The sequence below is a fragment of the Phytophthora cinnamomi genome, assembly GCF_018691715.1.
Source record: "Phytophthora cinnamomi strain GKB4 chromosome Unknown Contig16, whole genome shotgun sequence".
Taxonomy (NCBI): Eukaryota; Oomycota; class Peronosporomycetes; order Peronosporales; family Peronosporaceae; genus Phytophthora; species Phytophthora cinnamomi.
The window spans coordinates 210,553-225,879 of record NW_027150949.1 but is presented as its reverse complement, the minus strand read 5'-3'; the positions used below and the strand labels follow the sequence as shown (position 1 = coordinate 225,879).

General features: G+C 53.8%; 3 protein-coding genes across 3 annotated transcripts; 1 reads left to right on the top strand and 2 right to left on the bottom strand.

Moving 5' to 3' along the window:
* Positions 1 to 1,371: 1,371 nt before the first annotated feature.
* On the top strand, positions 1,372 to 6,502 carry IUM83_02326 (uncharacterized protein; the record flags this gene model as incomplete). The annotated part of the gene is made up of 2 exons (XM_067926236.1): positions 1,372 to 1,795; positions 6,447 to 6,502. The coding sequence occupies 2 exons, from the start codon at positions 1,372 to 1,374 to the stop codon at positions 6,500 to 6,502; spliced, it is 480 nt and encodes a 159-aa protein (XP_067796552.1).
* Positions 6,503 to 8,888: 2,386 nt separating this feature from the next.
* Positions 8,889 to 11,003, bottom strand: IUM83_02325 (putative NADPH-cytochrome P450 reductase; the record flags this gene model as incomplete). The annotated part of the gene is made up of 1 exon (XM_067926235.1): positions 8,889 to 11,003. The coding sequence occupies one exon, from the start codon at positions 11,001 to 11,003 to the stop codon at positions 8,889 to 8,891; it is 2,115 nt and encodes a 704-aa protein (XP_067796549.1).
* Positions 11,004 to 12,204: 1,201 nt separating this feature from the next.
* IUM83_02324 (T9SS C-terminal target domain-containing protein) lies at positions 12,205 to 14,997 on the bottom strand (the record flags this gene model as incomplete). Its single annotated transcript, XM_067926234.1, has 2 exons — positions 12,205 to 12,741; positions 14,110 to 14,997. 2 exons carry the CDS (start codon positions 14,995 to 14,997, stop codon positions 12,205 to 12,207), a joined length of 1,425 nt encoding a protein of 474 aa, XP_067796567.1.
* Positions 14,998 to 15,327: the final 330 nt, after the last annotated feature.

Sequence of the window (15,327 nt, the reverse complement as noted above, 5' to 3'; positions counted from 1 at the left end):
GAGCGCTGCTGCTCGCGCTCGAGAGCCACCCGCGTCTCCACCAGTTCTGCCGATGCACGGGTAAACCCCGCGGAGATTTCGCGTAGCTGACGCGCGAGCTCCAGACTTGTGTTCCGTTCCAATACCAATTGTGCCTCTAGTGCCTGTGCCCGCTCTGTAGTTTGAGCTGTCTGCTGTCGAAGTTGTTCTTGCAAAGCCGAAAGCGAAACCTTCGCCTGCGATAAGGCTCGTTCAAGAGCAAAACTGCGTTCCCTGTACGACTTCTCCTCAGCATTTGCTGGTTCACCTGATTGAGGAGGCTTCATAAATGAGCTTCGCACTGTTTTCAGCGTCGGTGAAGTTGGACCGACCTCCGAAAACTCCGACGTTGAGCGATCCTGTACAAGAAGCTCGAGTTGTTTTACAGCGTTGTCAGCTTGAGTTCGAGCTTGGTTTCGCTCGTGCTCTATCGATTCCAGTGTTTGTTCCAGCTGAGCAATTCGTTCCTTCAGCGCTCGCTGCTCTCCATAGCGACGATGCATTTTTTCGTGGTATGCCGCAACATCAACTTGTCGGTTCGAAGCGTGCGAACGCGCCGCATATTCCTGCCAAAGCTGCTGCATTATAACCGGATCTGGTCCTGGTACAGCCTTGGCGTCCTCTGCCCCTCGACTTTTAAGGTCTTCGTCCGCAGTAATCGTAGCAGGCGACGTAGGTCGAGACGCATTGCTAGGGGATCCAGACAACGCTCGCGTGCGAAAACTTCCAGAGTTTGCTCGGGTATCGGATCTCGATGGTCGCCGAGGTGCCCCATTAGTTGGTGGAGTCGAAGGTGCCCTCGGAGATATCACGGTCGCAGCTTCGTCCTTCTCCTGTCGGTCATCGGCCTGATCTCCGTAGCTCAAAATCGCTGCTGCACCTTCGACTGCACTTGCGTCGGGGCCTCGGGTACCAGGTCGTAGGTGTTCATGGCCTGGCAGCAGCGGAAACACGACGCCTCGCTCTTTTTCGTCGACCGATCCGTGCTGGTCGATATCTGCATCATCCGATGCTTGCGTCGATGCAACGCGATGTCGCGGTGTCCTGCCGTTCGTGTGCCAACCTTTGCCTTTCTGGAAGGGCTGGATGTTGCGATACCCCGTGGGCATGAGGGTCATCAACGGCGACAGCAGAATCGGATCATTGTCGTCCACTCTTGGAGGTGGCAAGGGTCGAGTTGGCGGCGTGCTCATGACCCCGAGCGTCCTTTGAATACACGATGCGAGTCCGTCGTAGCGACACCAGCAGCACCCGAGCTTTCGTTACGCCTTTGCGTCTCTTTGGTGGCTCGGACGCTAGCGCCTCCTCCCCAATTAGTTAGTTGGGGGCGTCTGACGGATCGCTCAGTACTCGATGAAGCGGGGCACCGCACGTGATTCCAGTAGCGATGCTGCTCTGCGGGAGCTGGAGCGAGCTCTGGATGGCTTCATGGCAACTCACGTGGCCACCGCCGCCCATGCACTTGCGACTATCGCGACCAAGAACGGAGTTGGAGAAGTCGGGGACCTGAACAAACCGTTCGTGGACGAAGATGACGGAAGTGACGGTGCTGTCGACCGAGAGACCAATTCAATGCAGAAGGAAGCGTCAACGGAGATGGCCAACTTCCAGCGGGACTTGAAGCGACTGCAGTGCTTGAGCTCCGTGATCACCAGCACCCGACGAAGTCGAGGACCCGCGAGCATCGTGAGTGTGGTGAGATTGCTACTGACATGGTTGCAAGCCGTCGAGAGTTCCAGTGCGGCTGCTGCTGCTTCATCGAGTGCTGTTGTCGGTGGTGCGTCGCCTCCTCCGTCTGCGGCTGAAGCAGCACGAGCGGCAGAACTGGCTCAGCAGCAATCGCCAATTGATCCGGTGGCGTCGTGGCTCGTAGCGACATTACTGAGGATAGCGTTTCGAGCACCTCAGACGAGTGCGAACGTTGCGATCAGTTCTAGTGAACGTGCGGCAATCGATGAAGTAGTGGCCCAAACAACGGGTCGATGCTTCCTGGCCTTTCAGCGTGCATGGCAAGCTGATGAAGAGGCTCAACGTCGAGCTAGAGCTGAAAGTTCGGGGACTCTGTTCTCGTACCTGACGATGCGGAAAGCTAAACTGAAGTCTCAGAGCAGTTCTGGGCCTGCGAACGCGTTGGCTGCGTGTCTGACTTGCACGACAGAAGCTGGGATTGCCTGGAGTCATGTTCTTGGACTTGCAGTTTGTCTGGCACCGGATGTCTCTCGAGTGAAGCTGCAAAACGAGATTCTAGCTCGTGCTGCTGTTTGGAATGCCACCAAGCCATCAACAGGGAGTGTTGACATTGCTCAGCATCCGTATCTAAAGTACTTGAGCCACATTCGACTCGGCCTCGCACCCAGTCAAGCATTCCCAAATGCAACATTGAGTTCACGAATGTCAGATGCTGCTCGCTGGTTAAGAGTGGTGATGCCGTTGCTACTCAAACCACATCGGTCTCACGTACGTAGTGCTTGCGCGCACCTTATCTCTCAGATGCTCATACGAGAGCTCTACTTGCTCGATCGACTTGAACTCAGCGTGCTATACACGTCCACGGGCAGTGACTGGAGTCGATGTATCAGTGACCTCCACGCTGCCGCACTACGACTGACCGATTGTGCCAAAAAGAAGGGAAGAGGTCGTGCCCAACAGCATCTCGAAGCTTCGTCTTGGTCTCTTCGAGCTGTTGTGCTAGCGCTCACCCCAGGCGAGATTTTCACACGCTACTGGAATGATGATATCCTCGCGTTGCTAAAGCTGCAGCAGCAGCTCAACCAGGATTCCAACGCTGGAGGAGCCACAACGTACAACGTTTTACCGAGTCTGGACTTAAGTTTCACGTACATGATACACCGCCACTTTTTGTTGCGTGACTCCGGGGCGTCAAAAACAGGAGCTCCATCCGCTTCAGACTGCGAAGGAACTATCAACACAACCCAGGCCTGGGTATTCTTCTCGCTCCCGCGTTTACGACCACAGGCTCCGAGCAGTGCCAGTACCAGCAGCTTCACTGCTCTCAAAACGATAGCGTTACCAGTTTTGGTGCACGTTTCACGCGCCATTGCTTCGTACAACATGGCCTGCACGGTACAAAATCATCTACGTCCTCTCCTCTCGGAGCCCGTACGTGTCGGTGACCCACAAATGCTGATCGGACTCGAAGCCCTCGCTGACCTTCTTTCGCGAAACGATCAAGACAATAAAAGTCGTGTATCGTTCCGAGTGAATAACAGCGACCTTCTTGCTAGCAGACAAATGATCGGTGAACTCGTAAGTCGCGTGCTTCTGGCGTGCAGCAATCAGATTGGACACAAATTGCTGACCGAGGTCCCCGCCACGGTGAAGAACAGGGATAAATTACAACCTGGAAATTTGGGGCACAATGATGGTGACGATGATGATGAAGAGCACTGGAGAAATCCGACAGAGGCTATTGCAGTGGCGACTTTCGCGGCAGCACTGGCTTTGATGCCACCGCTTTACGCGCACTTAGCTCTGAGTAATGAGCAGAAGTTGCGTCTGCTGGTTCGTACCAGTATCAATGCTGAACCAGCAGTGCATCGTCGAGCTCACGAAGCTCTCCGTGCTCTTGTTGGCCCACAAAGTTCTCACTCGAGCGAGCCACCTCCACCTGGAGCTGGAATGGTTGTACGTGAGCTGACCGATCACATCATGCGGACGAGTACAAACAATCCCGCGGCGGGTAGCGACGCAGCTGGAGCGATCGTCATTTTGAGGCTACTTAGTAGCTTGCTTGAACCATCTAGAGCCACTACAACACGCTGGGAAAGCCTCCAAGACCGATACGCGGCCTTAATCCAAGTGGAGGCTGTAGCCATCTACCTTCTTGCTCGTGGAGACGATAACATCGAAGCCGAACAATTACTGCGGGTCACTGCGTTGGACACGCTCGAAGTCGCACATGAAGCACGCGTGGCATGCTGCGAGCAGCCTGCATTGAAAAACTCGGTACAGCTTCCACTCGTTGACCGCCCAAGCGTATGGACACTACTCGGTGACCTCGACTCTGACTTGAAAGTTGCATTCTTTACTTTCAGTCCGAAGACGTCCGAAGACTCACAACAAGGCCAGCCTATTAGCAAGTATTCAGTCTTCCGACGTCTAATTTTCGACACCACCGAACGTCACAGTTTTCGATGGTCTCTCTGTCTTGCGCGCACTTTCCGAAGTCTAGCGAGGCGAGCACCTGACGTGGTCGCGTACATTTGGATCGATGTGGTTGACAAGGTTGCTAAGATGGAGCCCGTTCTTTCTGTGACGCCGGTGCCGGGTGACTTGCTCCAGCAAAATCAGCGAGAGCTTGCTCGCTGGAGAAATTTGGCGTTATTGGCGACGGTATCAGCATGCCCAATCTTACAGTCACCAACTCGCAAAACGGAGTTGTCTTCATTTTGCTCAGAGAACGCGTCGTCGTGTCCGTCCGAACCTCCAAGCGTGGCTCCATCCGCAATGGTAGCAACCTTAGTACGCCAACTCGCTTGCTACCTTCGTAGTACCAATATCGGACAACGAAATGCTGCAGTGCTAGCTCTAGGTCATGCTGGTTCTGTGGCCCTCCCAACGCTATTGGAAGTTCTAGCTCGACTTGAAGGGGAAGTGTTTACTGCACCATCGAGCAACGGGGAACACGACTCGTCCGAAGCGAATCCATTGTCACCAAATCCACTACAGCGCATGCGCAGCCCCAGACCGGCAAAATTACCCAAGAAGAAATTGCTTGAGCTACAACATGCACGGATCACACAATTCAGTCTGCAATGGGCAATCGGTCGATGTTACCGAATTTTGTTGGAGTCCCGGACACGTGAACATGGTGATAATGAAGATCTTGAACCAGGGGGGCTCGTGGCGGAGCGTCTTCGGCGGGCTGTCTCGGCATTTCTAGCGAGGATGATGACAACGTTTGAAGACGCCACAATTTCGTCCGGTGACCACAGTGAGGCAAGTGATGGTTCACTGAGTTTCAATTCATCAGCGCAAGTATTGGAGGAAAACCCGGTGCTGCTGATGGTGCAGCTTGATTTCATAGCACTCTTACGAGCACTGCTGCTCCACTCAAATGCCGCCGCCAAACCAGTATTGCAGCTACCCCACGACAAATTAGCAGCCTTGCTACTCAGTTGGTCTGGGTCGTTTGATAGGGATCTTGTAGCTGCTGCAGTAGCAGGAAATCTCCATGCAGGCTTCGTGGTTTCAACAACAGGATGCGAGCTTTACTCACACTGGATGAAGCTGTGCGATGTCCACACTGCTCTTGACGAAAAAATAACCTTCCCATGGATATGGATTGACAACCAACACCAATTACTGGGAACGGGTGGATCTGCCAGTGAAGAACGTGTGGCGTCTAGAAGCGTGGCTCAGTACTTCATATGTCACCGAGCGTTTTCGACCCTGGCAGAACTGCTGCGTAGTAGTTTAAAATCCACAGATGGAACCGGAACTTGGGATGGTGACAGCGTAGCAACATGGCTCGACGCATGTTTCAGCGTGGACGACGTCACGTTTTCTCATTTTAACGACCTCCACCAACTCGCACAACGCGCATTACGTGTTCTACTGGAGTTACCACCTGGAAGCGCCCGATTCAACCACGTGGTCAAGCGTTGTCTTGAGAAAGCGACATATTCATGCTCAAGTGCAGACAAGTCCGCGCTCCGGGTAGCTCGACGGTATCTTGAGGCGCTCGGAGCCTCTGGTGAGGTTATGAGCTTCTTTCGGTCACTTTTGTTTCGATTGCAAGAACGCCGTGGTGACATTAGAGATAGCGAAGAGTCTTACCTAGCCGTGCGTCTCCTTCATGTGTTGTTGCTCCACGCGGGCGTTCATCATGATGATAAGTTGGTACAACAGCACCGTCAGGTAGCTCTCGACATGGTCGCTGTGCTCGTTTGTGAACCTGGTGCGTATGATGATGATGACGAGTCTGCAGCTACTCGTTGGGGATTGCAGGGATACTATAGTCCGAGCCTTGATGAACAGGTCGTTGGTCGGCTGCAAGTTAGCGTGTCAGCGTTGCTGGCGTCAAGATTTTCCGTGCTGAGTTTACGTGTGAGTCTTGCAGTATTGCGTTCGATGCCAGCTTGTTCCCTCCAGAATCGTGACGACATATCCGAACTACGACAAATGTTAGGGGCTGTGTTGCCCTGGCTTGCCGAGGTACTGCTCTGGACGCCCAATGAATCGAGCAATAGATCCGCGGAGCTACTGGACTTGCTGTTTGGTCTCACCACCGCCCTCGGAGATAGTTGTGGGGACCAGCTTGACCATATCTGGCTTACACTGGCATTTGGAAACAGCGGAGGTGATGACACGAATCTCGGAGAAATTGTTAACTTCTTGTTCCGACAGCAGCGTAAAAGTCAGCTACCCTCTGACACGGCGAAGACAATCATGTGGTGGCTTTGTAGATGGCAAGATGCAGCGCCAGATGTGCTCCGTTTACTGCTGCTTCAGCTTCCACTGATGGCTGCAAAAGAACCAGATCCTAGCGAAGTTGCGACTGCGTTGGATGAACTGGCAGCCCTTGTGACTTTGGCTAGTGACACCAGTTGTCACCTTCTTCAGAATGGAGTAAACACTTCCAGTACCGATGTGCGAGCTCTAGCTGTGCATCTGGTGCATGTCGCACTCACAACACTTTTCGCGTTGTTGGAAAGTTACACAATCGACGAAATTGTATCACACAACATTACTCAGCACTGCCACGTTCTTCTCCACTCCGTTTTTCCGCTTCTGGAAGCACCACGCGGGTTACTGGCAGCAGCTCTAGCTCTGATCAAAGCTTCGACGACGGGAGCAAAAGGCGACGAGAGAAAAAAACTGTCTTCATCGAAAGCTTCTCTCGGGCAACGCGAAGAGTTTCTAGAGGCTCTGCGAGCTCTTGCTGTGTGTTTATCAACCACCGAAACACAAATCTGGAGCGAGCTGTGCGTCCAAGAGATAGTGTTGACCATTTCACTGGAGGCGACTTCATCAGAGAGTCTGGAGACTTTACGGCGGCCTTCACCACCTCATGAAATATGCATCCGCTTTGCCTTGGTGGCTTACATTCAGTTGTCGCCGCGTTTTCAAGGGGATGTTCTTCTCTCGGCACTTACATTACTCCGGCAAACGCTCACTGCTGGTGTAGAGGATAATCGGGTGTCGAGATCATTGTCACTTGCTCGAGAATGTCTAGCTCTGCTTGCAATGTTGATACGGAACATGCCGATGTCCAGATTGGTGCTGTATCCGCAAGTGTTCTGGGTAGCGCTTGCACTTCTTACGCATTGTCGCCAACAACGTGACAGCTCGGCGGCTAGCAGTCTCTCTTTGCATGACGGAGCTTTGGAGGTACTGTCGATTCTCTGGGATCGTACTCCGTTCTCCAGTCATTCCGTCGTGCCTGACGTAATTCGAGGCACACGACCTGCACAGTGGGAATCCACCAGCGCTCGCAACTCCGTTCTGATGGAAATTGTACGCTGCGTTTACTCTGACGATGGATTTGACAGCCGTGCGCGAGCGTTGGAAATGCTGCGGAAAGCGGTCTTGCTGGTACCGCGCGACTTGCTCGGTGTATCGATCCGTGAACAGCTCGTGATCTGCACACTTGCGTTACTCCCTGCACTCATCATTCCGTCGGTGGAAGTAGATAATTCAAGAAAGAAGGCCTACTCGGATTGCTTTACTCGCGACGACCTGGTAGTGCTCTGGCAGTCCACTGGGACTTCTGCATCTTTCGATCAAGTTGTGGGACTGCTCCAAAAGCCCGAGTTTGTCCTGTCTGAACGAGCGAGTACGCGCAAGCTGGCATCCACGTTCATGGCGACATTAGTTCCAGCATTGTACACGTTGGAACAGGAGGATGGTGGCTCCGAATTTGATGGCTTGAAGATTAGCTTGGAAGTTCTCGTGGCATGCTTGCCGCAACCTGCCGGGCCGGAGATGAACGAAGCACCACGATTGGATTCAATCGGTACCCTGCTGAACGACGAGCGATGTAACTTCGTTTTCATACTGCTGGAAGAGCTGCTTCGAGATATTCTCAGGCGGAAAGAGTCAATGCCGAAAGCATGGAGACCTCTTCCGGAGCTGGATGCAGCGCTGGCGAGATTGCTTCGAAGCCCGAAAAATGAGCGACAGTGGCGAGCATCTGTGCGAGTTCTCAGCTGGGTTGCAGAGTTGGCAAAGGTAACAAAAGCCACTGGTCCGTCCGTGTCGCCTTTGCCGATGCCATCGACAGCGCGAAGAAGCCTTCCCGGCGGAAAATCGTCAGAGATGATAACATCGCTCGGACGCATTGCAGAATCTGAGGACGATCAACCACCCGGTCATTCAGCAGCTTATCATGGTAACCCAACAGCAGCTGGAGATGCAAGTACACTGAAGAAGACTCCGTCAAGTAGGGCGTTTCAACGATTCGCGTCTCCACGTTCTCGAAGCAGCGGAAGCATCAGCAGGACCAGCAGGAATCATGACGGCAACAACAACAACGAATTGTCAAGATCACCGGAACCTCCATCGATGACAAAACACCATTTGTCCGAGCAACCCGGTAGCGAACACGAGAACCACACGCTGTCCATTGATAGTCAGCCTACGGCAGACGCTTGAGCACTGCGGCTGTGGCTGCGCCTACATACAAGTATGACAATTAGTAAGAAGCGGAGAACAGGAAACAGGATAGATGCCCACTGCTAATACAACAGACGTGTAAATCAATGCATGCATGTTAGCATCACTTGCCGTGTTCTAGTCCAGCACAGCCTCGGAAGGAGACAGGCTGGTGCAAGCTGCTCTCTGTCGGACCCGAATTTCTTCGCCTCTCGGCTATCTTCACGTCGCGGTCATCTTTATCCTTTATACCTCTATGCCCACAGCTCCTGGATGTAGCGGTGGTCGTCCTGCAGCTTCTTAAGCGTAGCCAGCGCTTCGTCCGCAGACTGGCCGCCAAACTTCTCGATGATCTCGTGCAACACCTTGTTGACGTCGTTGCCCATGCTCGTGGCACCACACACGTAAATGTACGCATCATGGTCGCGAACGAGCTCCCAGGTGGCCTGGCCGTTCTGCACCAGCAAGTGCTGCACGTATACCTTCTTGTTCTGCTCGCGCGAGAACGCCAAGTGCAGCTCGCTCAGCACACCGCTCTCCTGGAAGAGCTCGAGTTCGTCCTTGTAGATGAAGTCCTCATCGCGGCGGCGGCAACCGAAGTACATAATGGACTTACCCACTTCGATACCATCCTCCTTCTGCTTGGCACGCTCGTGCAGGAACGCGCGCATGGGAGCGATGCCTGTGCCCGGTCCGATGAGGATAATAGGCGTGAGCGGGTTCTTCGGCAGACGGAAGGTTGACGCACGCATGAAAATGCGAGCGCTGGGCCACTCGCGCGGCTTCTTAGAACCCTGCTCTCCAGGGCGACTATCGCGTTTCTTCTTGTCGTCCGTGTGGGCCTCCAGAGGCTGCAGTCGTCCCAGGTAGTTCGAGCACACACCGCGGAACACGCGACCATCGCCCTTCTTGCTCTCGATGAGGCTCACAGTGGCGTGCACACGCTGGGGGTTGACGAGGCTCGACGACGAGATGGTGTAGTAACGCGGCAGCAGGAACGGAACAATGTGCAGCAGCGCCTGCACCGACACCTTCACCGAGCGGAAGTGCTCCAGCACGTCGACGAACGAGCGTTCGTCCTCGTGGATCCACTTCTGGTACTCGTCCTTGCCCTCCTTCGAGGCCAAGCGCACAAGCTCCGCTCGTTCAGCCGGGTCGGACGCAAAGAACGCCAGCTGCTTGAGCGGGCCCTTACGCGGAGCGCTGTTGATGGCCAAATAGCGCGTGAGGATCTCCCCAACCGTACAAGGCGACGGGAACGGGTACTCGCAGTTGAGGTCTTCGCCCACAGGCTTGAGCGACACCCACTGTTCCTCATCATAGTCCAAGCGCTTAGCCAGCTGCTGCACGACTCTCGTTTCGTTCTCCGCCAGCACAGCCAGGTTGTCTGCCGTCTCGTACGTCACGCCAGTCCCGCGCAGGTCCAGCTCCACGTGCACCGTCGAGCCTCCATCCGTGGACGGACGCAGCTCCCTGTTCACCACGACCTTGGCACTGCTGGCCGTGAAGAAGTGCTTGGTCGAGGCCTTCATCTTGACGTCCTTGGTCGCTCCCGCCAGCTTCTCGGCCTCGGACGCGCGGATCTCCACCAGTTCGTACTCGTACTCGGGGGCAGTCAGCATCTCTCCATCCACGTCCTTCTCGGCTCCACTCTCCTGCTGCTGGTCCTCCTCTCCAGCAATAAACTGCTTGCGGAGCGCCTTCCAGAGGGGCTCCTTCCAGTCGTCGAAGTCCTCGTCCAGCGTGGCGTCGTCGTCGCCCTCTCCGTAGTGGAACATCCTCTGGGCGCCGTGGCGCTCCATGAGGCGGTCCACGAGGCGGCCCATCTCGTTGTAGTGCTCGTACTGCGTGTTGCCGAGGCCGAAGACCGTGTAGTGGACGCCGCGGAGCGCATCGTCGCCCAGCGCCTGCTGCTTGTCCTTGAGGAAGTCCACGAAGTCCACGGCGTTGTCCGTCGGGTCGCCCTCGCCGTACGTGGCCATGACGAAGATCACGAGCCGCTCGTGCGGGAGCTGCTGCGCCGCGTCGTAGTCCTCCAGGTCCACGGCGTGCGTCTGGAAGCCGGCCTTGCGTCCCTCCTTCTTCAGCACCTCGGCGAAGCCCTCGGCCGTGCCGGTCTGCGAGCCGAAGAGGATGGCTACACGTCCGCCGGGGAGCTCGGAGCTCCGCTCAGTGGGGACGGAGGAGGAGGTAGAGGGGGTGACAGAAGTGGACGGCTCGGCCGCCTGCTTGTACATCTTCATCTGCTGGCCGATGCGCAGCATCTCCTCGGCCAGCTTGTCCTGCTTGGGCTTGGGCTCGCGCAGGAACAGCACGGCGGTGGCCAGCACGGCCAGCAGCGACCCCACCACCACGTACGCGTCCGTCATGGCTACACTCACTCGACTTGCGCTCGACTCGGCGGATTGCGGAATGAGCGCCACGCACTTTGGACCGCCGAGTCGGGGCGGGGATTTGTACGGTTGGTGGTGGGTAGAAACGGGGGATGACTGTTGGCAGCGTGCTGCGTGTGGTGGACGACGAGTAGCTGGACGCGTTTGAAGCAGGTCGGAGAAGAAGGTAGTTTGTTTTATTAAGAGATACGCGTTTTCATTGCTCGAGAGGTTTGGTACCGTATTGGTAGTTTGTTCTGCGATGGTTGTGCGTGCAGTTTGCATTGCTTGCGGTGTCGTTGCATTGTGCCTTTGATGACTTCGGCGCATCCTGTATTGGCCCACGCTGTCGACGACAGCCTCCATAAACGGCGGGTTGCACTGGGCCTGAGTTTTTTCGCACGCCTCAATGTTGCGTCCGGTGGCAGTATCTGAAATGGCTACATGCGTGTCCACATGCCAGAGACAGGCTAATTCAAGCAAGAAGTTGCCGCGTGGGCGTCCAGATCGGGGGGCTTGACTGAGCCAGGGCATACACTTCAACCGAGCTGTATGGATCACGCAGGACCGACGTGTATGTTACAGCCATGCATCATACTTGAGATTTCTATTTATTTGCTGTTGAATTATTGTGTATTCCTTGTACTGTATTTGCTTTCCGTTAGCTCGCCCTAAAAGCGTCCTTAACCTAATTTTCTGTCCTAACACAAATCTCCAAATCCGTCCTAAAATTCACGGATAGTCCAAGGAGACACTATAATATCCATCTTGTTTTGACTATAGATTGACTGACCAAATTTAAAAATTTTTGTTAGGACAGATAATTAGGTTTAGGACGCTTTTAGGTGTTACGCATCATAACCAGTGCAAAGTGGGCATTTACGAACCAATTAACCTGGGAACAACTCGTGCTACTGGTGGCTTGCAGACCACTCGTAGTGCTGTGGAGCTTTTACTAACAAAACTTACCGAGGTGGTTTGCACTAATCATTTTTCTTTCCGATATCTTCCGATTCAAAAGTGCCGGTATCCTAGCCTATAGGTTCCGTCGTGTAAAACACGTTGTCAGCTCTAGGCATAATTACACGTTCGTGACATAGAATTGCTACTGCTCCAAACAAAATTGCAACGGTAAGAAAAGAGGACTACATTGAAGAGGAAAAAATCTACCCGTGCAATTCAAGTTGTTTTCCGAAATCTATACGGTGAAGATCTTCCGCAAGCGATAACCTTGTCTATTTGGGCCATCCGTCACGTAAAACACGTTCCCGGGTGCTGCTGCAATCGCCAAAGGCATCTCGAACGTGGCGTTCACTGCGAGACCATCTGTAGTCCCTGATGTCTCGCAAATGCCCGCGTACGTGGTGACCTCCTTCGTGGTGAGATCGATTTTACGAATGCAATTGTTATCGGAGTCAACGACGTACAGATCACCGTCCAAACCGATAGTAATCGCCCAGGGAGTGCTGAAGCGCGCGGCTTCTCCCACCGCATTTAAGAACCCCTTCGTCCCGCCTGCCACCACACTCATTTCACCGGCTAACGTGAACTTCAGCACCCTGTGCTGGTCGGTGATGTAAATATTGTCGGCCGAGTCGATCGCGATTCCCATGGCAAGTGTGAACATGGATGAGTTTGCGAATGTAGTGATAGTGCCATCTGGGGTGATCTTGACCACGTCGAGTTCAGTAAGTCTCGACACGTACACGTTGCCGCTGGAATCTACGGCGTTACCCTGCAAAACCGTCGCCGACGAGAGCGAAGCTAAGGTGCTGACGTTGGTGCTAGTAATTTTTCTCACGTTGAGATAGCTATCGTCACAAAGAAAGAGATTTCCGGTTGGGCCTAACGCAAGTGGCCCCTCATCCCCGAACGTTGCGTTTTGTAGACTACCATCCTGAAAACCTGAATTAGACGAACTGCCCGCGTACCAGGTAGGGGTGTTGCCATCGGACATTTGAAGAATTTGGCCTTGCACACTTAAGTAGACATGTCCATCTGAGGTCACGGCAATGCCCCATAGAGTGTGCGTATTGTAGGTGAGGAGTGTCGACACTTGTTTTCCTACGAGCGTCGGTGCCGGCGTTGGGGTCGGAGTCGACGTAATACCAGCGCTTAATTCACTACTCACCGATGAGGACAAACCTGCATTTGAACCACTGTTTGGAGACGTCTGGCCCGATCCAGCGTTGGAATTCGTGGTCGCTGCCGGTTTTGGCTTGATACCAACCACGATCCCAACAACCACCCCAATAACCACAACAGCAAATATCACAGCCCCAATTATCTTGCACGTTCTTGAAATTCGTCGGGAGCCTGCTTTCGTCGACGATTTTACTAGTGTTCCGTCAGTATGTGTCGGGACAAGTACATTGATCTGATCAACTTGAACATCCATCGTAGCATTGACTAGCGTTTCGACAGGCGTTAAGATCGACGGTAGTTCGCCCACTAACGATTTCAACACTTCCAAGACCTTCTCCATAGTCGGGCGTCGATCTGGTGCGCCATCACAACATTGAGTAATCAGCATCCAGGCACTTTCGCTGATACGCTGAACATTTCGGGAAGGCAATTCGCGAGCTAATTTGCACACTCGAAGCTCTTCATCACTACTGATGTCGGGATATGGTGATACCCCAGTCAGCGCGTGATACATTGTCATTCCGAAAGAGTAGACGTCGGATTTACTGTTGGGCAGCATCCCTTCAACGCATTCTGGCGCCAAATAGCGCACAGCATCTGTGATTTCAATGCCCGCATCTGCTGCCGTACCATTCATGAGACGTTTCTCTTTTAGCGCACTCCAGTCAAAACTGCGATCGAAATCACATAGCCTCGCTTGCGGGTTAGCACCGCCGGTCACGAGAATATTATCACACTTCAAGTCACCGTGGACGAAACCCTTCGAATGCATCTTAACGATCGCTCGAGCAGCTTGCGTGAGAACGTCAATGCTAACCCTGTATCGATCGACCCCTTCGTGTCGGAGGTACGTGTCGAGTGATCCCAATTCGCAGTACTCCATGACGATAAAGGGCGTCGCCGTGAAGTAACACGCACCGTGGAGACGACAGATGTTGTTGAAATGGCCTAGGCGTACCCACAGCTTCATTGTGTTGAAGAACTTGGTTTTCGATTCGTCAGACCTCTTCACGTTGGCGTTGAAGACCTTCACTGCGACAGGTGTGCCATCTTCGAGCACGCCTTTATAAATCTTGGCATCTCCGCCAAACCCAATGATCGTCGACATATCAATTTCGACCTCGTCCTCGGTGATGTACCAGTCCGGGAGGTTTTTCACATCGTCCTGAACGGCGCGGCTCGAGCTCGCCCACAGTTTCTCCTTCATTACGTTGAGAACCAGGTCATTGGTTTCCAGTGGACTCTGCATCATGGCTTCGTTGCGCCGACTCATGCAAGCGAGAATCGCGAGAATCTCCTTCTGGTTGTCGGCGTCGCTCATCGCATTCATCACTTCGGGTGAGTCGATGAACTTCATGTACCTGTTGGCGCGCTCCTCGGACTGGTCGATATGACCGTACGTGACACTTCCATTGATGGCACACTCAGTGGTGACGCACTGGACCAATTGGCCAGCGGTCTCCTTCACACTGGCACTAACGGCATCCAAGTCGTTGTGGAACACGAGCTGCTTGAGGATGTTCTGCTCTAGAAATTTCTTCATGACGCGGTCGTACTCCTTGACTTCTGTCTCGAACCGTGTGATCAGTTTCTGCAGCTCCGTCGTGAGTTTGTTTTTGTGTTGCACGCGTCCCAGCACTTCCAGCACCCAGCGGAAGTACGCCACGTCCTTCTCGATGTTGGCAGACTGCGTGTTGATGGAGGACGCGGTGTCCTGCATTCCGGCCAGCAGCTCTGCGATTTCAGCGCATATTTTGCCGAGCTCGAAAGCGTTGTTGACGATGACACCGGAGCCTGGAAGGACCGCGTTGGCGGTAGCCACCGCGGCAGTCTGCACCATATCCATCGTTTTGGACGTCTTCACTGACAAAGAACTTTGCAGCTTGAGTCAGCGAGAGGAATGCGGTTTGCACCGAGCACCGAGTGCGAGAAAGGAACGGTTTTCCTCCCGCTGGGGTCGTTACGGATGTGTGGTCATTTTTACGTATTTTCGCTGACAAGGCGGTAGTTTTATTTTCTCGCGACTTAGTAGTTTTTTTATGCCGACATGGTTGCTTGTACAGCTTTGCTTTATACAGTCGCCTCGTATGCGCAGGGTTAACTTCATTTGACGCATGACAAGGTAGCATAGCACGACTAGGGACATTTCTGCTTTGGATTACCCAGTAGCAGGTGC